This window comes from Malaclemys terrapin, chromosome 1 (assembly GCF_027887155.1).
Source record: "Malaclemys terrapin pileata isolate rMalTer1 chromosome 1, rMalTer1.hap1, whole genome shotgun sequence".
In the NCBI taxonomy this organism is placed as follows: domain Eukaryota; kingdom Metazoa; phylum Chordata; order Testudines; family Emydidae; genus Malaclemys; species Malaclemys terrapin.
In genome coordinates this window covers 15,647,439-15,674,324 of record NC_071505.1, presented here as the reverse complement: position 1 = coordinate 15,674,324, position 26,886 = coordinate 15,647,439, and the positions used below count along the sequence as shown (strand labels likewise).

Sequence of the window (26,886 nt, the reverse complement as noted above, 5' to 3'; positions counted from 1 at the left end):
TGGGGCTGTCAGCAAGGAGACATTGCTTAAATTACATTCCTGCTGAAATCAGATTAGACTAAAGCAACATTCACATACAAAACCCAGGTCCCTCCAGGAGGAACATCCCCATTTAAACTATTAGCCGCTGCAACATTAAAACAATCCTGGTAATGCCTGAATGGGACGGGAGAGCTAGCTAATGGTGTTCTAAATCCCTAAGGGAATCTGGTTCCCACTAATGCAAATATCATCATTCTGCCTTAAATCATTCCAGGGCTATTTACTTACTGTACCTTTCCAGGCAAAGTACAGTTCTTTTCAGTCAGGGACTGTAATGTTCCTACATTATTTAGAGAGTTCAAAACTAAGGTCAAGCTAAAGAGGTAGGAACAGATCAACAAACCATTTGGGAGGATAAAGTTGTGGTGTTATAAATATTTCCTGTTGCACTAAACCCTCTCCAGGGGCTGTGTGTGTGTGTGTACGTACAAAACCCACCGGGCTCGGTTATTAACCAGGCTTCCTAGTGTGCTCTCTTGACAACTGCCCAACTCCTCCCCACAAAACCCAGTCTGTTCTCTAAAGCCCTTTCCCTACGCTCTTTTCACTGGCTCTTGCTTTTATTGCTTTTAAACCCTCCAAGCTCTCTGTGTTTTCTCTTGGGTTCCCATATTTCAACTGAAGAATTACTCTGACCAAAGAGGCACTTAAAACTCCAGAGACTACAGAAGGGCCAGGAGATTCCTCCAGAGGCTCTGCTAAGTTTTCCGAAAGCAGAACTAGATACAAAGGACCAGTGCCTCACAGCACAATGAATTTGGAGGAAAAAACTGTTTTCTTACACCACATTTCCCTTGCCCCCTTCACAGTGAGGATCAGGACTCAAATAAGCACCAACCTGCTAAATGAAACTCAGTCGTATTTCAAGAGTTTGTAGGGATGGATTCTGAATGATTCAGATTCTTAGCACCATGGCGTCTGAGCACGTACAAGTCCACATCATAAAAATGTCACTGTTCAGAAGATCTGATGGCTGATGGGACTGGTAATGGGGCAAAAAGCCTCTCTCATTGCTAAAATCAGTTTGAACCCAGCCCAGGTCAGCAGCGACTAAAAGCTGTCACCACGTCAAGGCTTTCTGGTGGCCTGTGTTGTGTGGGAGTGATCTAACTCCAGTTCCTACTGGGACAATTGTCCTTTACCACAAAAACCGCTCCCATCACTGTCAGTAATCAGCATCCTCTGCAGAGAGGTCAAGGATTTAAATAAGCAAGAAAAGCGAGCGACCCTCCAAACCCTGGAAATGTCTCTCCAGGACAGGGCTAAGGCACATTGGAAGGACAGCCTGGCTGCTGAGCATGGAGGAATCACTACTGCTTTGACTTCAACAAGCATTCAATATTCCACTGTCTCTGTAGTACAGGTAAATGAGGGAGCATCATTCCCACTCCTCCCTACTCAGGGTGCATGATAGCAAAGCTCGGCGCCTGCTTGAAATACTGTACCTGGCCATGGGAGGTCTTGTTTCCACCACTAATTATTCTAACGGCAATGTCCAGCAGGCTGCAATCTTCTCCAGATGTGTAAAACAGAACTTGAAAACCTAAAGAGCCCAAAGATTCCTTACTCCAAGCTCACAAGGTTCATATTAAAAGCTCCATAACAGAAAAACCAAACCAAAACAAACAGATCCATTCAAGATCAAAAACTTTTACCAGTTTGGCTGTACTTTTCAGCTGAGAAATATATGTGTCTTTTTTCTGATAAATACCACATGAAAGATTAGACACTGAAATGTTCATATTTACAGAAATAATTAGAATTCGGTTTCAACGGTTTCCTTCTAATCATCTGCCCATGCCAACCTCAATTGGAAAGAGTCCAATAAAAGCAACAGATGACCGTGACCTAAGCTTTTGAGCTGTGGGAAAAGAAATAATGTTTGGTCCCTATGATTTCCAGAATAATTAAAATAAAGACCACCCCACCCATTCCCCCCCAAAAAATACCAAATGGGTTCAGGATCTGTTGAGTGTAATGTACACAGTGCTTAAAAGAAATGTAAATAGATGTGGTTTGTAGAAAGCTCTAGACAAAGCCCTTGGCTTTATGCTATTGCTCCAGGCCCAACCCAAGTTTCTGGTTGATTTCAAGCAAAGTCTGGGCTGTTCTCTCCTCTCTCTCTGGGTCTTGGAGAGCAGAAAATGATTTACGCCGTGGGCAGCCGAGGGACTCACAAGGCATTGTACTCCACACATTTGGATGGGTCTGTTGGGAAGTGTTTCTGGCAAATGGTCATGAGCCTCTTCAACCCCTAGAAAGTCAAGAAAACAAGGAAAGGTCTGTAATAAACCAGCAGCAATCAAACCAACTTAACTATTTCCTGGTCAATTCTGAGTGTAGGGCACAGAAGCGACCCACACCAGTGTGACCAGGTTTTTCAAAAAGTTAGGCATCTTCCAGGAGAGACACGTCTCTTGGACAGGATAATTGCAGGGAAAGGATTTGCTGAATGCTCCAAACAGCAGAGGGAATAGTGGGGCATAATTTATTAATTTAGTCCACTGTTCAAACAGATTCATGGGACAACAAATATCACTAGCTCTTTAGACCTTAGGAAAGTGGTTACCTCCTCCAGGAGAGGAAACTGGCACTATCAGGTTAACTGTGATGATTACTTTCACCATTTATACTTTTTGCTTCTTATATTAAACTCAGGTTTAAAATTAAAAGACTGAAGAAGAGCTCTGTGTAAGCTCGAAAGCGTATCTCTCTCACACCAACAGAAGTTGGTCCAATAAAAGATATTGCCTCACCCACCTTGTCTCTCTCTTTTCCTGGGTACACTACTACTGCCTAAGCTATCGGACAGTATCCTAAAAAAATCCCTCGTGAACAGCACACAGAGTGAAGAGTAAAGTGACCCCAGCGTCGGCTGTGGCATGCTAGGCTGTGATCTAGCAATGGCAAGGTACCACTAGCTGGCAGGTGTGACACATGCCTGCCATAAATTCTGCAACCTCTGCTGCTTTAGATTGGAACGTGACCTCTAGCTGACAGGAGACATGACTTGGCAGAAGGTCTAGCCCCAGCACTGTAGGAGCTGGGGTAAGTGACATTTCTGGAAATGGCCTGGCGCTGTCCATTATCACAAGGGTTTCTGGCTTTCGGGGTTCATTAATTTAATTGGGAAGGGGGGGATTTTTAGTAATTTTTGAGTTTTATGTAGATGTCCAAAAATGTTTCTGGGCTCTCTTTTTAGATACTGTAATGTATATTACATACATTACTCATTACAGTAGTAAATACTATAATGAGGAAACTCTTTGTAACGTTCCCAAGTACAGGGGTTCTCAACCTTTTTCTTTCCAAGCCCCCCCCCCCCCCCCCCCGCAACATGCTATAAAAATTCCATGGCCCACCTGTGTCACAGTAACTGATTTTCTGCATATAAAAGCCAGGGCCGGCATTAGGGGATAGCAAGCAGGGAAACTGCCTGGGGCCCCATGCCACAAGCCCCAACACAAAGCTACATTGCTCAGGCTTCAGGGTGGCAGGGCTCAGGGCCCTGGGCTTCAGCCCCATGAGCGGGGGCTTCGGTTTTCTACCCTGGGCCCCAGTGAGGCCCTGCTTGGTGGCCCCCTGAAACCTGATCACGGGCCCCCAAGGGGCCCTGGACTGCTGGTTGAGAACCACTGCACTTTAATGTAGTACAGCTTCGAACAGCACTAGGTTAAAGTGCACTAGGGAACCTATACTGCGCACCAGCAGGGTCTGCGTGGTCCAATTAACATGCAATATGTTAAAGCGCTTTAAAAGCCATGTCCCGTAGGGCACATTACTGCTCCACGTAGACAAGGGCTGAGAGACAAGTTACCATTTCTGGTGTTTTCCCAAGGCTTATTGGATAAACACCATTTATTTTATTTTATTTTAATACAGGGGTGTTTTACTGGTGTTTATCAATTACTAAATGATCATCCTTTGGTTTGGATGCTGTAACCCTGGACTTCTAGCAAACAAATCAAAGTGCACCTGATATTGTTGGGCTGAGCCTCAAAGATATTGCATAACCCACATTCAAACAGTATCTACTAAAGAATATCCTGTGTGTTGGCAGCTAAGACAAAGCGCACACACAATTAAAGCTGACCCTGCATATGGCTGTACAGTTAGCCATGTGGTGGAACAGCATAGTCCTGAAAATTCTTCCCACAGTGAAGGAGGATTGAGACGGATTTGTACAGAAATCTGCACAGTTGGGAGACGTACACAAGAATCCCCTCGGCAGACGAATTTACCCTGTATTAGAGATAATGGGAAGAGAAACTTCTGCAGGATAGTCAAATACGCTGCAACTTGAGAAGGCTACTCGAAGAGGATATCACATTGCCCTCTGGGGTAAGGATTATCCCCACGTTAGAGAAGGAGGGACATAAATGGAGGGACTTCCCAAGGCTACAGAGGAAATTTATATTAAAGCCACCATCAGAGCTCAGTTTTTAGCCCCCAGGGCTGAGACCCTCCTCTGACTTGAGTGCCTGAAGGCCTCTAAGTACAGTATTTTCAGAGAGAATGGCATGAAGACACTGAAGCTTAACTTGAGATATTTCAGAAAACCCCCTTTATAGAGCTTCAAACACTCCCTCCAATCAGGGTCCCCAAAAGCAATCTGAGTGACACTTCCTTTTCCTTTAAGCGACATCCCCTAGTTACAGGGCCACCGCTGGCTTCTGTGAACGTCCAAAACAGGGGGAGTGTGCGGAAGACATTTCCTCAGATGATCAGCAAGATAAAAGATACACTTCTTTTCCCCCCAGAGTAATGTGACAGCAGAGATGGCATCATGGTTCATAGCAGGAGATGGAAGCCATGGGAGTCTTGGTATTGCATCAGGAAGGACTGCTCAAAAGGGTCCAGAGGGTAGAGGTCACTGTCTAGTAGGGAAGTTCCTTGCCCCATGGAACTATTTCTGCAGGTCCCATAGAGAAGGTGGGAGGGCTTTACTTCAGGGCTGCTGCCGCAGCAGCCGAACATGTATATATATGGGACCAGGAGAGGGGTAATTCTCTCAGAAACCACCTGCTGAGGGACCCTATCATACATCAACAGGGGTGAGAAAAGCTTGTACACCAATTCTTAAAGGAATCAGTCTTTAAGTTCAGGACATAATTTATCAGGGGGCTCTCTATGAACCTGGAATGTTGTACCCATTTCGAGTTGATGTCCCTTTAAGGAGGGTTACACTAAGAGAACCACCGCGTTTGTCTGGCTGCAGAAATACAAGACCAAGGTGGAAACTTGTTTCACTGTTTAGTCAATTCAACAACAGTATCATAAACGCCACACAATATATGATGTTAATGCTACAGGTTAGAAACTGATGGAGCCCAGGAGACTGAGGCATGTGTTTGTAGTTATTTCAGCCGTAATGTAGAATCATGATAGGTGATGGAAAAAGACTTATTAGACTCCATTTCTAAGCCACAGCAGGAGAGCCCCAACGGGTCCAGGATGCCTTGGTTATTAAACTGATCATGCATTTGGTCAGAGCCAAAAGGCAACAGCCCGTACCTACCACCTTTTATTTTTGCCATATCATTTGTGCTTATAAAATTTGCACTATTCAAAGGTCTTCCTAACTTTTAACATGAAGCCTCTGGAATCCAGTCTAACGCTCCTTAAGCCCTTACCTGAATATATTTCCTCTGAGTCTCGTCATTCAAAACATGGGCCACATGCTTAGAGAAAATCTTTTCCCGGCCAGTTCGGGCATGGATGCCAACCATAGTGACGCCAATAGGCCAAGGAGCATTTCCAATGGCCATCTGAAGGTAGGCGTCATTAGCCTGAAGAAAAAAAGGTTATAAATACTTAGAAAAGCAGAGAGAGACAGACAGGCTAAAAGCACAGAGTCTAGAGTCAATACACCACTGGCCTGCAGAACCTGGAAATCTACATTCCTCTGCTGCCAGCAACTAGCTGTGAAACCCCCTGGCAAAGTTTGAGTCTTATCCCCCGCTCTAGTGATTGGTCCAGAGGATAACAACCTACTATTGCTACCAGTTACTCAATTAGGTCAAGTAACAGAGGTCTGCGCTGTAGATCAAAAGATCTATATCCAGCTCATGCTGGGGGGTCAGTATGATTTCACACAATGAAATTTTTTTTTTTTGAGGGCTTTTTTTAAATTAGGAAATTGTATACAAAATGTTCAAAGAATGCTTACTTTTGCAATTGTAACAATCAAAAGTTGGGAAATGCCAGAATTACATGATCACATACTATATTTTCCACAGGACTCCTGCCTCATTTAGTGCACAGGCTAGCATGAGCCAGGGCTGTGTAGTGAAGGATGCTGTTTGTAGGAGGAAGTTGGAAGATGTGCAACGAATGAGGCAGGGGATTGTAGGAAGAGAAAGGATGGCCTCCTGGTTAAGGAAGTTGAACTCCACTCTGGAGAACTGGAATCTGTTCCTGCTTTGACATAGCGTGGTATGTGATGCAGAGGTTAATCGTTTGCCTTAATTCTGGCATTTCCCCATTTTCAAGTGCTTGATTTTGCTACCTTCACATTCTTTTAACATATTTGGATGTAATTAAATACATAGCATACATAATGTACACCATTCTGTACAAACCAAAGAGTATCCAAGACAGCAGAACGTGACAAAGGACAACTCTTTCTACGAACTGAGATGGGGGACGTGTATTTAAAATGCCCAGTTCAGTCGACTTAGTGAGTATAAAATCATGCACCTGTGAAACAGACAGGCACAGCTGATTCACCAACATAATATACCATAGGCCTATTGCTTTCCTTAGCAATGAGTTGGAAGGGGATCTTTTAGAATACACAAAGCATAACTGAAAAATACACTTTAGCCTTAAAGTGACTTGAATTAAACTTGCCCTAGGCCAGCAAATTTTAAGAAAGTCAGAGAGACAAAATCAGGCTTGTTTATTAGGCAGATTACCCCAAATCCTCACAAGTCTTCTCATAATGCTGGGAAAGCGAGGGGAATTACAAGACTCCATTTCCCCTGCCACCCACACAAGCTAGTATAGAAATACCATTGGCATTTCAGTTTCATTTCTGGAGGTGGCTACAGAACACTCAAACACTTTGATTGTTCTTGTTTGCCAAACTCCTCCTTTAAGCACACTTTGTCCACAAAACTTTTCAATCATTTACCCTCAATATCACCCCCTCTTTAAGCTTGTACAGGACTGCTGATGTGGGTATGTCCAATACAGGATGTAGGGAGGGACAAGGTCTTCCATGTGTTCCATATTTTACATACAGCACTCATACACATAATGTGGTATTAATTGAGAGAGAATGTTGAAATTCCCATTCAAGTTTCCTCTGCAAGTTAATATAATCATTTACAGCAAGATTTTGCCTGGACTTGCAACTGCTCTGACTTCAACGCCGTCTCTCAGACTGTAAATCAAGCGGGGTTTGACCATAAAGCAGGAGATGTATCCAAAACTCTTTCCAAGCTACTCTCTTTTCCTGAGAATTAAATACCAAACCAGAACCTGGAAACTTGCCATTCAGTTCCAGGAACTATACAATGAATGAATTCCCCACATCCCTTTACCTGGTGCCTAACCAGCGGAGGCTGATGTCAGTTTTGTTTGAACATGGGTTCTCTCTAACGACATGCCTTTGAGAAGCTAAATGTGAAACATTCACAGTATATCAGCTAATTAATACTATATGGTTTGAACACTTGATAAGCTTATAAGTAAGCATACCTTCACGTATTCCCTTTGCAACATGAATTTAATAATATCTGTTATTGATTCTTTGATGTCTGCAGGGAGAGTCTGAAAGAGGAAAAAACATTAGTTTTACTTCTGAGCAATACATAGCTTTTGAAAGCGATCGTATTTTGCACTTACACAAAGCTTTGCGGCCACAAATCTCAAGCACTTTAAAGAGGATAAATATCTCCATTGTATAAATCAGAGGTTTTCAAACTGGGGTGTGCAAGCTCTTGTCAAGGGGGCAAGCAAGAAAAATCCTGTATTGGCAGACAACGCACTTTATTTAGTAACACTTGGCAATCTAATCATAGGTATATTGTGACCCTATCTCAGATGGGGATATGTGGTAGACTACATTATTTGGAAAGGGGTATGTAGCCTAAAATGTTTGAAAACCACTGGTACAAATAAGGTAACTGAGGCACACAGAGGTTATGTGACTTGTGCCAGAGTTGTGAATAAAACCCAGGTTCTCGACCACATAAGGAACCCATTGGATCATAGATACACATTATGACATTTGGGAAGACAATGGGCATTTATTTTAGGCAGGCACTAGGATTCAGTGGTTAAAGAGGAGTGGAAGTGCGAGACCGGGGTTCTGTTCCCAACTGTGTCACTGAATGACCTTGAGCAAGTCATTTAGCGTCTTTGTCTCCATTGTACAGATGGGGAATTGGAGTCAATCTTACTATCAACGAGGAGCACTACACAGTTAGGAAGCAGAGGTTAGTAGAAGTCCTGCTGGGTCCTGTCGTTTTGAAGATCCCTCACCCTTTTCCGCAGTTTTCTGAAGAGAGGTCTCAGATAGGATTCTGTCTGCTTTTGTGTGGCGCTGTTTAGTTTCCCCTGCACACCACGTTTCACGTAATCCTCTCTGGCATTCAACTCCTTTGCCCAGACGCCCAGAAGAAACTGTAAAAGGAAGGAGTAAATTTATGCCACGGTGCCACCTAGTGGCTACACCAGTAAAACGTCTGCATAAAAGTGCAGCATAAACGTCAGAACTGAAAAAAGCAGGGTTTCAGGAGGGACTTGAATGAAAAGAGGCAAGGAACCAGACATGCCATAAGAGGTGGCAGGTACCAAGGTACGAAGAGGAGAGGCAGAAGGAAACTAGGGAGATGCGGAGGTGGACATCAGTGATGGAGAGAAGATGGGCTATAAATTGAAAGCAGAGATGTAGATGGGAGATGTCAACAGCCTCAGGGTCACTTGGAATGGACACGCGCCCAGCACTCCCTTCAGACCAAGGCCCACAGAATGTTAAACACATTATATGTGAAGTCAAATACATGACTAGGGGCACCACGCTTCATAGTTTGTGCAGGTCAAACTCATTGACCAGGAGCTCCCTGCATCTGTCTATTCTCGCCCGGTGCGCCACCCTCTCATCTGCCTCTATTTCTGGGACTCCCTGAAATCTCTTCCCATGCCAGAAGCTGTGTGCCACCCTTCCCTCTCCCTACCACCCAGGGTTCTGTGTGCCCCCCACCCTGTTCCACCCTTCCCCCCATGGCAGGAGCTCTGTGTGCCCTCAGTTCCCCCTACACCTGCATACAGCATTCCCTGAAATTTTACAGCATAAACGCATTCCAGACGAACATAGAAACACCACTGAATTGAACGTAGGGCCTCAAAAGCTCAGCCAACACGTCCAACTTGCCCTCACTTTAATACCTGAACTGTCAGAGAGAGAACAATCCTGAGCCAGTGTTATCTTAAAATTCTTATGCCCGGTTACCGTCAAAAAACACTCAATATACCAACTCACATGACTAGTTACAGCTCAAAGGTCAAGAGACTTTCGATAATCTAATTAGTTACCTGAGGACCAAGATATATGACTGAAACGCCATGTGGGTTACTTGCCAGGAAAGCAGTTTACTTTACACTAGTTGCCTAAACATGAGTTTCCTTAGTGAAGCCATAGGCGGAGGCAAGTGGAATTCTCTTTAATTCCCTTATTAAATCTGGTGAAAACAGATGGAATTTCATTTTCTCCAATATGCACTGCTTTTCTTTTTAAAAAAATGGTAATTTTTGTATGCACCATATTTGTACATAGTGACCATAATCCTGCTTAATCTTTCTGAATTTAAGAACAATTGCTACTGAATTCATTGTCACAGGACAAGGCATAACAAAACCATGTTAATGAACACTGGAAAATAAGGACCTATTCTTCAGAAGTGCTAAGCACCCACCAGCTCCTGCTGAAAATAATAAGACCTCCTGGGCGCTGAGCACTTTTGAGAATCTCACCGTAAGTGTGGAAATAAAAACTAACATGCAGAATAACCACAACCGGCATTTCTATCCTGAGTATCTTCTGCCACATCTGTCTCTTTGCTACTGCTCAAATATAACTAATTAACCAAGTTAAAGTTCTTTACCTTCAAGAATTTGGTTATGATGTCCATGTCTTTGTGATCATCACCTTGTCCTAAGGATTCTCCCAAAGCCTGAAAGAGGGGGGGGAAAAGCCAAAGCAATTCCTCATCCTTCTGTGATATATATTTGTCAAAAAAGGAAAGTTGTCAGATGAATCACCAGGGGTTTGAAATGCAATTTTTACAGCCAGCAGTCTAAAACATTTTGGGAACAGAGTGACAATAACCCAGCACATGTCATCAACATCCATGAAACTATGAATGACACTGAGTGATGAAGAACCAGTTTTACATTTCAGAAACCTAAAGAACGATTTTGAATCTAAAAGCATCCCTTGACTATTATTAATTGGCCTGATTTGCAAAGGTGCTCAGCACCCATCGCTCAAATGGATTTCAATGGGAATTGTGGGTGCTCAATGTTGCCAAAAACTCAACAATCACCTTGAAGTTATTCCACCGTTTATACTATTCAGCTTCTGTTTACTTTTTTACATTTCTCTTAACAGGGTCAGTTTTTCATTTTAACTTCACTTTCAGGCTCTCAGACATTACTACCCTCCTGAAATGTCACGGTGGTTAACGCTATCATGGAAATCCTTAAAAAGACCCTTTCTCGGGTGTATATATATATTTAATTTCATGAATTTAATTTTTAATTCTTTCCTAAAATTGTGGTTTTGTTTTTAAAATAAAACCCAAATTTAAAACCTAACCTGTCATGTCCCTTTAAACAGCATTTTATTGTTCAACCTCAACTCAGTTTAAAGGCATAAAGTTGTGGATGTATGTTCAGATACCGCTAAAATGGCCAAACAAATATAAAAACTTTCCAAAAACATTCACTTCTTAGCCCAGACCGAGCTGGTACAAATACAGACCCAAAAGGTCATATTTGACAAAGTTAAACAATGGAAAATAAGGTTTTAAAACATTAGCCCCCTCTCCATCATAATTAGTGATTATTAGTACTCCTATAGAAAAGAGAAAAAAACTAGTTACACGAGTGTATAGGCCAGAAACTGTACAGCCTTGCAAAATTAAATTAACATAACTCTTGGAAAACATGCCTCAAGAATCTATTTCGCTTAACAAAAGGGAAGGTTAAGGGGTGACTTGCTCACAGTCTATAAGTATCTACATGGGGAACAAATATTTAATAATGGACTCTTCAATCTAGCAGAGAAAGGTGTAATGTGATCTAATGGCTGTAAATTGAAGTTAACCAAATTCAGACTGGAAATAAGGCGTACATTTTTAACAGTGAGAGTAATTAACCACTGGAACAACTTATTATGGTTTGTGGTGGATTCACCCCATCACTGACCATTTTTAAATCAAGATTGGATGCTTTTCTAAAGATTTGCTCTCGGAATTATTTTGGGGAAGTTCTCTGACCTGTGTTATACAGGAGGTCAGACTAGATGATCACAATGGCCTCCTCTGGCCTCGCAATCGACGAATGAGCTCCAAGTTATAAATGAGGGTGTTGCCCTTTAACATACCTTTCAAGGGATGTTAAAGGGATTAACTTCTGCAAAGAGTTTGACAATTAAGGGTATAAGTCTTAGGGCTTGTCTACGGGCAGCAATCGATCCATCGGGGTTGATTTATCGTGTCTAGTATAGATGCGATAAATCGAGTGCCGATCGCTCTAGTGTCATCTCCGGTACTCCACCTCAACGAGAAGTGCAAGGGCAATCGACGGGAGAGTGTCTCCCGTTGACACACTGCAGCGAAGACACCACAGTGAGTAGATCTCAGGACGTTGACTTCAGTTACGTTATTCGCGTAGCTGAAGTTGCATAACTTAGCTCGATCCCCCCCTCCCTAGTACTATAGACTAGCCCTTAGGCTATGGCTACACTCAACTGAAAGACAAACACATAGCTGGAGTCTGGCTCACCCATGTGCTAGTTTTGTTAAAATAGGTATTAGGATTATAAGTATGCGTACAGACTCTATTGAATGTTTGTGAGTTGCTGCCTGCACTAATCTCACTTATAACATTTATATCCCATATAAGGTAATATTTGAGCATTTATATTGTAAGCCTCTGACTGTGTAAGGGACAGGAGAGAGTCATTCACCTGCGTGAAGTGCTGGTCTCCAATAAAATTAGTTATGTCCTGTCCCGGAGGGAAGGTCCATCGACACCAGACTATCGTGGAACATTAAAGAGGACAAAAAATGTTTGTTGTTTTGCCCTTCCCGGGCTGTGAAGAAGAGGAGGAAGTGAATTCCTCCTGTCAGCTGAGTTTCCAGTGAGGAAACTAACTGGAACTAACTAACTAACCCCTATGCTCTTTGGACTCAAAGGCAAGGTTTTCTAAGCATAAGCAAGGGATCCTCAGCTTGCTTATTACAGAAGCTTTTATTATCTTTTGAAATTTAAGATTGTAACTCATTTGTGTATATATGTTTATCTCCTTTAATCTTGTAGATAACTCTCATTTCTTTTTCCTATTTAATAAACCTTTAGATAGTTTATTATAGGATTGGCTACAAGCATTGTCTTTTTTGTGAGATCCAAGGTGCACCTGACTGGGGTAAGTGACTGGTCCTTTGGGACAGGGAGTAACTTGAGTATTAATGTGACTCTTGGTGGAAGAAACCATCTATCACAAAGGTACTCTTTGATGTTGGTGCTCTAGGGAAGCACTTGTGTTTAAAACCAGCCCTTAAATTTCTCTATAACAGTACAATGACACAGAACTGTATTGAAAAACAGAGTTAAAACCCCCTCACTGCATACCTCCAATTCTTCAATAGTAGTATTTTCTTCATGGACTTTCAGATCATTCTGGGTGTCTTCTTCTCCTGGTTCCTGACCACCTACAATTTCATTCAGATACTGCTGGTCAATCTTATCCAAAGCTGCCTTCAAATCATTTCTCAAGCCCTAGGAAAGGGAGAAGAAATAGTTACTAGATAATCACAATCTTATTTTATTTTTGATAATCAAAGGAAGCTTACCACATTTGTTCACTGAGGGCCAAATCCTGAGGAGACAAATATAGCCTGCGCCGGTGGGCAGGGCCGGGTGGTACGGCTGCAGCCTGCCAGCCCCGGAGCTGCAGCTGCTTCGGAGGCTGGGGGGAGAGCAGCGTGGCCAGAAGTGGAGAGACTCTGGCCCCACCTCTTCCCTTCTGGCTCTGCTGGCCGTGCTGCCTCTCCTTGCCCCCTCTGTTGGGGGGGAGGGGCTGTGTCCCACCTCTCCGTCTCTATACCCGTTCATAAGCCGACCCCCTTCTCTGGTGCTTCCCCTTTTTACTAAAAAAAATTCAGCTTATGAACGAGTCTATACGGCAGTTAATAATAGAAAAAAGATAAAAATAACCAAAATTAGAAAAACATTGAATTCTGCCAAACCTACGGTATTTTTACTTTTACAGTTTTGGGGGGTAGGACTGGGATTGAGGTTAGGCAGTGCTGAGAGCGGGGCTGCAGGGGGGTTCCCTGTGCGGCCGAGCAGTCCAAGACACCAGAGTGCAAGGGAAGCAGAGGTTGTCCTGGGCCAGTGGAGCAGAGATCCCTGGCCAGAACTGTAAGGAGAATGATGAGCCCCCAACTGCAGGAGAAATCACACTGCTGCTGAACAGCTTCTGCCTGGGGATGGCTCCCGCACTCCTGGCTGGTGAGTGAACAGGGTCGTGACAGCAGAGCTGCGAGGGTTCCCTTCATGGCCAAACGACGGATGACACCAGATCCCCACAGACATGCCAGCTGTTACTGGATGCACTCAATGGGATCACTTGAATGCTTAAAAGTAACCACCTAGATAAGTCTCCACAGGACCACAGACTAAGAAAAAAAAACCAACCGGCGCACACTGATGTTTTCAGCAGAAAAGCAAGAAGGCTTGACTCAGCTTTCAGTATGGTACCTTTCATGATCAATAAACTCACAAACACAAGAAATACATCAGTGGGGCCTCATCCAGCTGTCTACTCTGCCCTGAACAAACACTGACATTTATTTACAATGACTCCAAACCTCTGTGCACTGTCCCCTTTAAAGTATATATAAAGATTGTTGCCTTTTTTAAAACACAACAGTGATTGAAATAAGACATTCAGTGAAAAGTGTAAATTCACTTATTCAAAAAAATGTGTGCAATTAAAACATGAAGTAAGGTGACACGTTATGATTACAGTCTGGTGCTAAGTTTTTAGTAACAGAAAGAAGTGAAACTTGTGCTTACTCATATGCTAAGGAATGCTTGTCCTCTAAATAGCACAGGCCTGTAAATAAGACAATAGGCTATGCCTTACCCTGAGACAAGTTCCCTTACTCCAATAGTTTGGAGTACAGCTATCTACTTACACCTCTACCCCGCTGTAACGTGAACCGATATAACATGAATTCAGATATAATGCAGTAAAGCAGCGCTCCGTGGGGGCGGGGCTGTGCACTCCGGCAGATCAAAGCAAATTCGATATAACGCGGTTTCACCTATAATGCGGTAAGATTTTTTGGCTCCCGAGGACAGCGTTGTATCGAGGTAGAGGTGTATTTCCATCTTTTCAGTAATTGCTCTTGACTATTAGGAGTGCTTCAATCAGCCATTTTTGTTAGTTTCAGATATTTGAACCAAAATAGCTTTTAACTAGGGCAGTCAAGCGATTAAAAAAATTAATCGCAATTAATCACGCGATTAAAAAAATTAATCGCAATTAATCGCGATGTTAAACAATAATAGAATACCATTTATTTAAATATTTTTTGATGTTTTCTACATTTTCAAATATATTGATTTCAATTACAACACAGAAAACAAAGCTCACTTTATATTTATTTTTATTACAAATATTTGCACTGTAAAAAACAAAAGAAATAGTATTTTTCAATTCACCTACTACAAGTACTGTAGTGCAATCTGTTTATCATGGAAGTTGAACTTACAAATGTAGAATTATGTATCAAAAAAACTTGCATTCAAAAATAAATAATGTAAAACTTTAGAGCCTACAAGTCCAATCAGTCCTACTTCTTGTTCAGCCAGTCGCTCAAACAAGTTTGTTACACTTACGGGAGATAATACTGCCCGCTTCTCGTTTACAATGTCACCTGAAAGTGAGAACAGTCATTCGCGTGGCACTGTTGTAGCCGGCATCGCAAGATATTTACATGCCAGATGCGCTAAAGATTCATATGTCCCTAGATGCTTCAACCACCATTCCAGAGGACATGCGTCCATTCTTATGATGGGTACTGCTTGATAACGATCCAAATCAGTCCAGACCAATGCATGTTCATTTTCACCATCTGAGTCAGATGCCACCAACAGAAGATTGATTTTCTTTTTTGGTGGTTTAGGTTCTGTAGTTTCTGCATCTTTGTTGCACTTTTAAGACCTCTGAAAGTATGCTCCACACTTCATCCCTCTCAGATTTTGGAAGGCACTTCAGATTCTTAAATCTTGGGTCGAGTGCTGTAGCGCTCTTGAGAAATTTCACATTGGTATCTTCTTTGCATTTTGTCAAATTTGCAGTGAAAGTATTCTTAAAACAAACAACACGTGCTGGGTCATCATCCGAGACTGCTATAACATGAAACGTGGCAGAATGCAGGTAAAACAGAGCAGGGAAAATACAATTCTCCCCCAAGGAGTTCAGTCACCAATTTAATTAATGCATTCTTTTTTTAACAAACATTATCAGAATGGAAGCAAGTCTGGGATGATGACCAAAGCATGAAGAGACATATGAATCTTTAGCGCATCTGGCATGTAAATATCTTGCAACACTAGCTACAACAGTGCCATGCGAATGCCTGTTCTCACTTTCAGGTGACATTGCAATTAAGAAGCAAGCAGCATTATCTCCTGTAAGTGTAAATAAATTTGTTTGTTTTAGCAATTGGCTGAACAAGAAGTAGGACTGAGTGGACTTGTAGGTTCTAAAGTTTTACATTCTTTTATTTATGAATGCAGTTATATAACAAAAAAACCCTACATTTCTAAGTTGCGCTTTCATGATAGAGATTGCACTACAGAACCTGTATGAGGTGAACTGAAAAATACTATTTTTTTATCATTTTTACAGTGCAAATATTTGCAATCAAAATATATAAAGTGAACACTGTACACTTGATATTCTGTGTTGTAATTAAAATCAATATATTTGAAAATGTAGAAAAACATCTAAAAATATTTGAATTTCAATTGGTATTCCATTGTTTAACAGTGCGATTAATTTTTTTGAGTTAATCGTGTGAGTTAACTGCGATTAATCGTCAGCCCTACTTTCAACCCTACTGAAATGGGGCTAAATGACTACACAGGCTTGAAACGGGTTAAAAGATTCCTGAATTAATTTTATTTACTGCCTTACAGCCCAGTCCTGCTTCCATTAATGGAAAGACTTATTTAAAATGTTTGTCTTGTTTATCCTGCTTCAAGTCTTCAGAGAGGAAAAGAAAGGCACAGGTACTGCACAAAACCACTGGGTTCCAGATTGACTGTGGCGGGCCCCTGTTTAGCAGCCTGATGGAGACCTTAGACAGGCTTGAGAGGGTTTTCAAACCAGTGACACCTAAGTACTGTAGCCCATAGAATTACTTTGCTAGCTATTATATCCTTCTAATCCAGCCAGCTGTATCAAATAATATGTTTCTCTTTCTGAATTAATCCATTTCATTCTTATATTTTATCAATATTAATTCCTATGAATTTAGGATGTGTTGAGGCATATGATGTGTTTCCTAATAATTATACATAGAATAAGTTTTGCCGAAATGCAAGAAGGCTACCGCTGTGTATCCAGTAAGATCCACTAAATAGCTAAAAGTATAATCAGTTAAGAGTAAGTCAGCATAAAAGATGGTAACCTTTGGTCCCCGAACTTTGGGAACCAAAGGGAGGAACTATACACAACACTGAACAGGTTTATCCGGTGTCTACAACCGGTTGGTAACCGCAGGGTACATCACAACTTGGAAGTTGCCAAGAGAGCCTAGGTTGGCAGTTTTGGAAGTGAGATAATCCTTATTAATATAGAGAGAGTAAGTGTCATAATCCACTAACCTACAGGATAAGGGCACCCATAAATTTCTTAGGGTACAGAAATAAGATTTGGGTATAGTAGGTTGGGCCTTAAGTATATAGCGTCAGGATCCTATAAAATACCTTATAAGGATATCATAGGGAGCTTTTCTTTTAGTTCTCATTTAGCACTTTGAGCGCTTCTTTTAGTTTTTAGTTCCCTCTTTAGTCTTTGTTCTCCTATATTCTATAGACTATCTTTTTATCTACCTATTATTCTATCTTCTGTCACACTATCAGCTCAGCTTGTGCAGTATAGTATAACTACTCAACATTCCTAACTACTGGGACAGCCAGCACCATTGTGTTATCGGGCATGCCAGGAGTAAGGCTGGTCCTTTACCTCCTATTACCGGGTCCCCAAGGAAGTGTGTGAGTATATTAAGTTAAGGTACTTATAATAGGAATGTTACCACCAGGAGTTTTGGAATTCTTTTACTGTTTTGCAGTCATAAGTTTTATAGCATTTATTATTCTTTTGTTAATCTCAAAGTTTTTATCAATTTGGTATTGTCCTCAGTGTAAGTGTTTTTGACAAGCACCCCGAGAGTCCTCTCCCGATATAGAACTCTCTGAGTTCTTGAACCCTATAGTTTGAATTGGACAAGAACCTATAAATCTTCTGGTTGGATGCGGTCAGTGGCGAGCCATAACAACTAACCCATAAAATTCAGGTCAACAGTACTTAAGTAAACAATGCTGATGATGAATGAGAGAGAACAGAATGAAGCTCACTCTTTCTAGTTGTGTTGCAGATACCAACAGGGTATGCTGGGAAATATTCAGGACTTGTCTACATGGTGAGTCAGTGTGCTGCAAGCTGGGATGTGAATTACAGTGCACAAGCCTGCCACACACTGACTCAATGTGTGCATTTTGCTATCATGCACTAAAAGTTCTGCAGTGTACTCTGACACACTCCCAGGTAGACAGACTCTAAAACACATCTCCTTCCTTGAGAGATCATGTCTGATTAAGGCTATGTCTGCCCTTACAGCGACATACAGAGTACAGGCACTACACATGTAGCTACACGCCAGAGAAAAAGGCGGGCTGCATCCACACTTGTCACTGTGGTGTGTAGCTAGACACGGCAGTGAAAGGCACTGGCAGGGGGAGAGAACGGGGAAAGCTCCGGCAGCTGGGTGCTGCTGGATTTTCCTGCTGCCTCCCACCTCGCAGAGCCTTTCCCCACTGCTGGAGCCTTTCACTGCAGTAGGGAAAGACTGTGGCAGGGAACATTACACTGCTAAAAATAGCAGTGTAGAGGTGGGAGGCACTGCTTGGGCGTGTAGAGAGCCCATGTGGGGAATATACCCTGGAGGTTTGGGCATATAGGGCACTCTACTCTGCTCTACCTGCCTAAGACATGCCTCACCATCTACACGGACATTTATACTAGGGCTAGCTAGGTGTGCATTATCTGTGCTTTGCATGCCACTGTATGTGTAGACCAACCCTAACACACAAGGAACATATCTGTTAACTAAGATGCTATCTTAAGTCACTTTTCAGAGCTGAACTGTACTTTACATTGGAAAAAAGTTTTATTTTTTTAAATCTAGAAGTAAGGAATTTGGAAAAATGTAACTGCATACCAGAAACAGTGCACTCCTCCTGTTAATAATCGGTCTCTGCTCAGAGGCAAGCTATTCAAAACACTCTTCTCCAAACAGGGATGCCTATATTATAGCAGGTTAAAGTTTCAGAACAAAAGACTATAATGTATTCTCCCTCTCCCCCCAGTTGGAAAGCAAGCAACAGCACAGCTTTTGATGTTACTGCCTTCCAGAGATCTCTTTTCCAACTCAAAGCCCTGAAAACTTTCTTCAAATTAACATGTCCAGTTTGAGCATTTTAATAGGGCAAGAGAAAGTAAATCATATTTAAAATATCCTCCCAGAGACTTTATAGGTGGGAACTGAAGGTAATTTTCATTGCTCTATGATTTTTCATCCTTATGAAAATCCTCAGGTGCAGTAAGTGCTCAGAGAAAACTAGTTACACATACAACTGTTACTTATCTGGTCTTACCTTGTTAACTTCAGGTGCAAGAATTTCTATCTTCCTCAAACGCTGAAACGCATCATAATCTGTTTCTCCAAACAATCTGATTGGTTCACCTCTCTCTCTCAATCTCCGAATCACCTGCAAAGAGTCAACAAAGTGTTCCCTTATGCAAAATTGGAGAGAGAGGAAAAAAAAAATCCAAATCACTTCTTTTACTTACCATAAAATAGCAACCTAAGCCAGGAGGGAAGGGAAATGCTACAAATGCAACAGCAGCAGCAAAATGTTCCACTTCGTGGTTTAAATATAAAATTCCCACAGCATTTCAGTTAAAGGTCATTTCAATTCAAATATTACTGATCTAAATTTTGTTTAGAATCTCAAGCAGACTCCTGGAGTTTCTTACTGACTTATTTTGAACTAATATGTAAGAATATAAACCTTTGATTGGAGGGTGGGATTTTTAAAAGCAACCAAGTGACTTAAGATCCCAAATCTCATTGGCTGTCCACGGTACCTGTGCATTTATATCATTTTGGTGCTTGAGAAAATTCCATCCAGTATTTTTAAACTTTGCAAAATTCTACTCAGCCATTGGACTGGGTCAAGAAAAACCTTTTTCATCAACATGAGTGTGTGTGAGTAGATTTGGTGCTTGGGCTGTTAAGATGTCATGATGTGTTTGCAAGGCTGACTTACATGAAGCCTTTCATCCATGGATCTCAGAGCAGTTGACAGACATTAAATACACTAAGTTTCAATATTCTGATGTGGTACTTACATATCCTCATTTTAAAGAATGGTATACCGAGGCAGAGAAATTAATTTACCCAACGTCACATACCAAATGACAGGTAGTGTCAAGACTACAATCCGAGTTCCATGCACTACCTGCTAAATCACACAGCCTCCCTCATCACCTTCACTGCAAATTTGCTAACTTGGTCTAGGTTTCCTTTTGTGCAAACAAACAACAGGGTCCATTGGTCGCTTATGTTTAATACAGGCAAAGCAGCACTTTCACTGATTGACAGGACATGCTATTGGCATTGCCACCACTTTAGGATAGCAACGGACTGTCTGGAAAAGCAGCAGTTGGAAGAGTTTGAGATGTTCATTCTGTAACACGGTTCTTTGCACAGACTCCTGTATTTGGACACATTGCAAAATCGGGCCCTGTGGTTCCATGTGGCAGCCAGCTAGTCAAACATCAGTAGATACGGAGCTAGCATGTTGACACGCAAACTCCTCTCAGATGAAGTTACAGTTCTTATGAGTGGAGCTATGATGCATGGTGATGGGACATCACATTCCATACTAGACTGTATGTATGCAACCAAACATGAAACCAACAGCCTAGGGTGCACATTTTCGATACTTCACTCCAGAAAGAGAAGACAAGTGTCTGGCAATGCTAAGGGAGCACAGCTAAGATGCTCTGGGTATCTTAACTTTGAATTTCCACGTTTCCACATGTTTAAGTTTATTGTAAATTTAACTTAACTCTGAATTTCCCAGCTCTCTACTGTTTTTCTGGGAGGGGTTTTGTTTTACTAACAATGATCTTGTAAGACTTTTACTCTTAAAAAGGTGAAAGAGCATATCAGTAACTTTAGCGTAACTTTTTGGGGGGATGTATAACGATTTTTTAAAACCTAGTTTGTGTCTTGATTTGGATTTGGACTAACAAGTCACAGACACACAAGCTGGAAAAACAGAACTTGAAAAAATTCAGCCTGCAGCCTTCAATCCTCTAATCCCATATTCATCAGATAGTTCAAAAGATCATCTGGAAGGGTAGCAGAAGCAAGAACTCATGCAGCGATTTGGGGCAGGGAAGTGCATTTAACTGCTACTGCTCTCTCTCATCAGTGTTTTCCACAATCACAAAAGAAGGCCCTTGTATGAGAACTAAATAGAACCACGGCAGTAAGCACTGAGATTACAATTATTTAACTAAAAACTATTATTCTGTAGCAGGACAGATACAACCTGGAATAGACGGCTACAGAGCATTAGGAAATGTTACCCTAATGGGGAAATTTAGATCCATTTGCTGTAATCTCAGGTTAGTTTGTGATATTTTATTTTACCTCTTGTCTGGAAAGAGTCATGGGTAACTTCTCTTCTGCCAGCTCTAGCTCCAACCCTGGATTTGATGAAGTCACTGGTTTCTCCTCCTCCTCCTCCTCCTGCACCTATATAATAACAATATCTATGATAACAAATCCAGGGAAGTACACCTATAGTTTCAAAGGTATACATAGTTAGACTGTAAACTCTCTGGAACAGGGGCTGCTTCTTACTATGCAATTGTATAGCACAATGGGTCCTGATTGTGCTCAGGCCTCTAGGCATACTCACAATAATAGTAAAACAATACAGATAGAATCATATGTCAGTATACCCTTCTATGGAAGTATGCCTAAGCTTATTACTCAGTGTTAAATATTAAATATCAGTGTTTCCCTAAGTGCACTTTTAAGGGATGGGGAAGGAGACCTCTTTAAGGCAATGCAAAGAGACAGTGGATTTTGAATACCAACAGCAAAATGACTTGTTTTTTGGAAATGCTTCTTTCAGAAGAACTTGTCAAATGAACATAGTTCATTGCAAAAACAAACACACGCCAACCCTTCATCATAGCTGTAGCATCATATCAGCGGTTCCCCTCCATCAGAAAAGGAGGTTCTTGAATTAAGTGGAACCACTTCTTACTTGTATGACTTGGTGTTTTCATAGTGCTGTAACTTTTATGATTAAAGGTACTTGAAGACAGACAGCACTCATGTCAATGCAGCGTCCTTTAAAACTCTGCTATAAGTTACACGTCAAGTTGTTGAAAATAAATGAAAATCAGATGGGCAGATTGATGCTGGTAATTTTCTGGAACAAAGGAAAAAACCAGAAGATGCGGGTGAGCAGTGTAGAAACTTTCTAGATGCTTTCTTAGGTTTTAAAAGGGTACTTTTATTTTCCATTTTATTCTACAGCATATTACATTTTGTTGGCATCTCTGCATGTTGACTGTATGTTAAGCCGGTTCCAGTTTCTAGTTTTCTCTAAAACAATGACTTGATGGATGTCCTAGACAGACTATAAATGAAGCTTTTATATTGTTGTTGGCCAAGACCCCAATCCTGCAAGGAGAAATTAGAAGGACTCTGCATGACCATAAGGGTCTACCTATTTGGACCTACACGACCAGGGCACAAATCTGTATTTAGTGCTACACTAGCAAATACAGGGACCAATCTTGCATTACTGACTCACCCAAAACGCCCACGGATATCAATGGGAGTTTTGGGCCAGCAAGCAATGAAAGATCAAGCCAATGGCTAGCATCTAAAAGGCGGGAGGGGGACAGTATACTTACTGAAAATAAAACTCATCACTGCAAGGGGGGGAAATAGAAACCTCCATAAGTAAAGATAAGAAAGGAACTAGTTGAAGCACATAAAGAGAAATACACCTCAATGTCAGAAGAATTTCTACAATCTCTAGGCTACAATCATTTATTTTTTGTTTATAACAAACAGTTAGCAGCATATGAGGGAAGATTTAAGCCATTCTGTCAGCTGGACTCAAAGTTACAAGCAATAAATTTGCTGCAATTATTTTTGCTTTAGTGCTTTCTCTTTACAAGTGAGTCAAATGCTTACATGTTACTAACGCAGTATAAGCAAAGCAAAGCACCCGCTTAAAAAAAAATCAGTCGGCTTTCTACCCCTTAGTCATAAATTAAAATAATTCAAATGCAGAAATCTGGGAGGCTCTAGAAAAGCACTAAATTAACTAGAAAGCTCATTTAAAACCTCTCTAAAGATCATGTTTTAATTCAAGAAGATTCTTGTAGCAAAATAGATATTCCAGCTCCAGTCCTGGGTAACCTAACTTTTGTTTGTATCTCTTATCAGCCACATCCTGCATTTAAATAACAAATCTGAAACATGCAGGACTGAATTCAAATGACACATGAGTGTTGGAAACACCTACAGTTTAAGTAACTAATAAAACCTTTACTGGTTACCTAAAAATCTATAAGCATCCCCCCCCTTTCACATATATGGGCCTTCTTATCCCAAGTGACTGAAATTATGCTAGAACCACTAGCCCTAGTACAGTTTTTACTTATGGTTCTTCCTCTTTTCCAAGCTGAAATGACTGTACAGTAACTAGATTCTCAGAACAGTTTCTGATGCATGTATACTGATCACAATGGTTCTTTCTTACCAGTAAACTGTATGTTTACATCTATAAAGACCAAACATTATACAGTATCTGAGCAGGGTGTTGGATTGACTGACCAACAGGGTAAAGCTCTACTAAAAACAAGGCTTTTTATTTCTGACTAGCAAACATTAAACAAGAGTCTATTAAAGCATCCAAATTTAGAGTGAAGTGAGTACCTCCCTACCTATTCATCAATTCCAGCAAACTACTTAACTGATGCTGTTAAAGAGGAAATAAACAAAGCCTTCCAGATCACTCATTTGTTTCAAAATGCACCCTGAGTTTAAGATTGCTATTATTTTTGCCTGAAAGAAAGTAAGTGCTGTGTTGGACTCTTTCAAGCACTGGATCTTTTGGGCCAAGAACAACAATAACCGATCTGCATACTAAACAAGTTGCCTGGGTTTTTCCAAAGCACCCACTCAATATTGTCTCTGCTGATCTCTCTGGGATATTTCAACAGGAAGACCTTAAACTAGTTCTTAGTTTACAGGCTAGCCTTTTTTTTTTTTTTAAATAAGGGAAGGTGGCTATACCAGATTCAGCATTCATGCCTAAAACACAATTTAAAAAGAAAAAGGCAAGCTTTGATCCCAAGCCACTTCATGCTTTCCACAAGAAAAAAAGCCAAACCATAACACAAACTTAATAGCTATATATCATGCATTTTTTCCTGCATTAAAAATGTTTTAGGAAACTCATACCTCTCCAGGTGGCTTCTCATTTACAGGCTAATGTATAACATTGACAAATTGAACAAAGAACAACAATTATCATCAACAATATTTAGAATGTTGATATTAAATATAGATAAAGTGAGCACACAAACCACTGAAGGAGTAATTACAGTACCTTGTAGCCACATCTTTCAAAGTACGCTGCCTCTTCTTTCTTGGCTAGCTCACTGCGCTTGAAATATTTTCTGTTTCCCTAGAGAGGAGAAAAACAAAGTTTTGCAGTTTTATACAACTTGATTCCAATCTCTGTTCAGTAATGTCTCAAAGATTTGACCAGTCCAACTAGATTTCTTTACGCAGAGGAAAATATTCTCAAAGGCACCCCCAATTTACTTTCCTTTCACGCCGGTCACTACATCAGAGTAATATGAATAAGAATTGTACAATCTGGTTGGCTGGTAAGTACACTGCATACCACAATCACTACAAAACTCCCAGAAGGTTTGAAAAAGCTGCTCTATCTATTATTGCTTTCATATTATCAGGACTTAACTGGTTTATACAACTTCCCCCACACACACACACACTTTACTGTGCATAATGAGGCCCTAGCTATGCTACAAAATTGAATGTGTAAGAAACCATTTTAATCATTCTCAACTAGTAGTGTAGCTGCGTCACTACTGAGGAAAAGGCCTAACTTTTTAAAAGATTCTGAAACCATTTGAGACAGGGAGCCTATCTTACGCTAAACAAGGACATTGTTCAGGGATATCATTTGTCTGTAATAGCTAGTTGTTGTGTTTCTTCCTAAAAACAGTTTAGTGCATCCACATAGAAACAACTGTTTTTTGACAGGACCATGTGGACATGTCCAAATACAGCTCGGCTTGCAACCGTGATTGTACAAGCGCTTTCTAGGACCCCTAAACACCCAGTGCATAGAACCCAGCACAAAAGTCTCTCTCTCTGCCTACAAAAAGGCAACAAATCCTCTGAAATAAAACTATATCCTGTCCATGATGGCAATTGATATTATGGTGTACTCATCTCAATACTTAATATAAAGTATCCTCAGCTACTATGTAATCTCAGCTCTTCTAACAACAACATGAAAGTCTGGATTTTTCAGCATAAAAGCTTATCATCTAAAGAACTAAATAAATCAGATAGCCAGCAAAGTTGGGGTGTTGTGATGCGTGCAACAGCTAAACAAAATTCCCAGATCGAGGTGGAGGTGATGTAACCATGGGTTTTTGTGTGGCTGTGTGTGACAGAACAAGTTTGATTAAAAGTTCCTGATCTTGCTGTCCTCACTCTGGCCAGACTCCACACTGACTTTAAGGAGGATTTTTGCCAGTCTCAGGACTGCGTGATCACACCTCAGAGACTTTATTTTATAGCTTCATGCAGAGTTCACCAAAACAACTTCCCCCTGAGACCATTTGCAATAAACTGAGCAGCAAACTTTAGCTTCTTTTCTAGGTTTGTTACCTCAGCTAGCACAGTAAACAACAAAACTCTATATACTGATGACCAAGGAAATGGGCTTAACTCTGTGATGTAAATGCAAAAGCCTGGGGAGGCAAAGAGAAAAGAACCTGGAACAATTCCCTTTGTCTCCATTTCATGGGAAGCAACCCCAAACTTTACAAGGCTGCCAATCCCCCAGGTAACAGTTGTCAGGCCCACTTCACACAGTGTGCTGGGAAATCATTTTGGGTCAACTGCAAGTGTTGCCACCTCACTGCTCCCCCTGCCCCTAACAGTGCAGAATATAACACACAGCTTGAGGATGGGGGGGGGGGGGAAAGGTTTTGTGCCCCTCACTGAAGGGGGCTCAGATTTTCCTTCAGTCCAAGGTGCACTGGGGGGGGGGGGGGGATAAATATGACGGGAAGAAGGGCTCTCGTGTGTGTCTCTATCATAGGAGGGGCTGTCGGGGTATCGCTAGAGGAAGAGATATGGGGCAGGTCAGTGGCAGGAACTAAATCCACCCCCACCGTCCCACAAGAACCAGGGTCCATCGCACACTCCCGGTCCCCCACCCGGGGCCTCACCGCAACCCCTCCCCGCCACCGGCCAACGATCCCGGGCCCCCGCCGCGATCCAGCCCCGACCCCCACCGCGCCGCCGGCCCCGCACCCCCACTAGCTCCTTCTCCTCCAGCAGCTGCCGCTTCCTGCTGATCTCCGCCTTGAGAATGTCCATGTCCCGCGCCGAGCTCCGCAGCCGGGCTCCCACTCCAACACCGCCGCCGGAAGCGCCGGAGCAACACAACTGACGTCAGTTCCGGGCAGGCTGGGGGGCTAGGCGGAAGTGGGGCCGCGGGAGAGAGCCTGGAGCCGAGCGCCTGCAGCGCCCCCTGCCGAGCCCCACCAACCGGGAGGGAGAGCGAGCGTTGGACGTCGTGCGGGGTTGGCTGGACTGGCGGGGGGAAGGGGAGTGTATGTACTGTGCTTAGTGTGACCGATGATTGTGTGAGCTAGTGGGTGTGTGAGTGCGCCTGGGTGTGAGTGCGTGTGCCAGGAGTGCCTCAGAGCGTGAGTGCGTGTGCCAGGAGTGTGTAAGGGTGTGAGTGCATGAGCCAGGAGTGTGTTAGGGTGTGAGTGCATGAGCCAGAAGTGCCTCAGTGTGTGAGTGCGTGTGCCAGGAGCGTGTCAGGGTGTGAGTACCTGTGCCAGGAGTGCATCAGGGTGTGAGCGCATGTGCCAGGAACGCCTCAGTGTGTGAGTGCGTGTGCCAGGAGTGTGTCGGTGTGAGCGTGTGT

The 26,886-nt window shown here is 42.0% G+C and overlaps 1 protein-coding gene across 3 annotated transcripts; it reads right to left on the bottom strand.

Moving 5' to 3' along the window:
• Window positions 1–1,672: 1,672 nt before the first annotated feature.
• On the bottom strand, window positions 1,673–26,393 carry PRPF18 (pre-mRNA processing factor 18). Of its 3 annotated transcripts, XM_054016763.1 has the most exons (11): window positions 26,262–26,393; window positions 24,292–24,369; window positions 24,144–24,170; window positions 21,300–21,404; window positions 19,231–19,344; window positions 12,907–13,053; window positions 10,155–10,223; window positions 8,533–8,673; window positions 7,747–7,818; window positions 5,676–5,831; window positions 1,673–2,296 (listed from the first exon to the last, which is right to left on the bottom strand). In XM_054016763.1, the coding sequence occupies exons 1-11, from the start codon at window positions 26,325–26,327 to the stop codon at window positions 2,216–2,218; spliced, it is 1,056 nt and encodes a 351-aa protein (XP_053872738.1). In that variant the 5' UTR covers window positions 26,328–26,393; the 3' UTR covers window positions 1,673–2,215. The 3 variants fall into 3 exon arrangements, with proteins under 3 accessions (XP_053872738.1, XP_053872720.1, XP_053872732.1); XM_054016745.1 differs by lacking the exon at window positions 24,144–24,170 and having other exon boundaries at window positions 10,155–10,265; XM_054016757.1 differs by lacking the exon at window positions 24,144–24,170.
• Window positions 26,394–26,886: the final 493 nt, after the last annotated feature.

What these genes read in the sequence shown, in the direction of transcription:
- PRPF18 (XM_054016745.1), bottom strand. Translation starts at nt 26,327, where the DNA reads ATGGACATTCTCAAGGCGGAGATCAGCAGGAAGCGGCAGCTGCTGGAG. An exon ending in TTGAAAGATGTGGCTACAAG is followed by an intron (nt 21,405 to 24,291) that starts GTACTGTAATTA and finishes GTTATTATATAG; the next exon opens with GTGCAGGAGGAGGAGGAGGA. An exon ending in TCAGAAAACTGCGGAAAAGG is followed by an intron (nt 7,819 to 8,532) that starts GTGAGGGATCTT and finishes TTCCTCTTTCAG; the next exon opens with ACTCTCCCTGCAGACATCAA.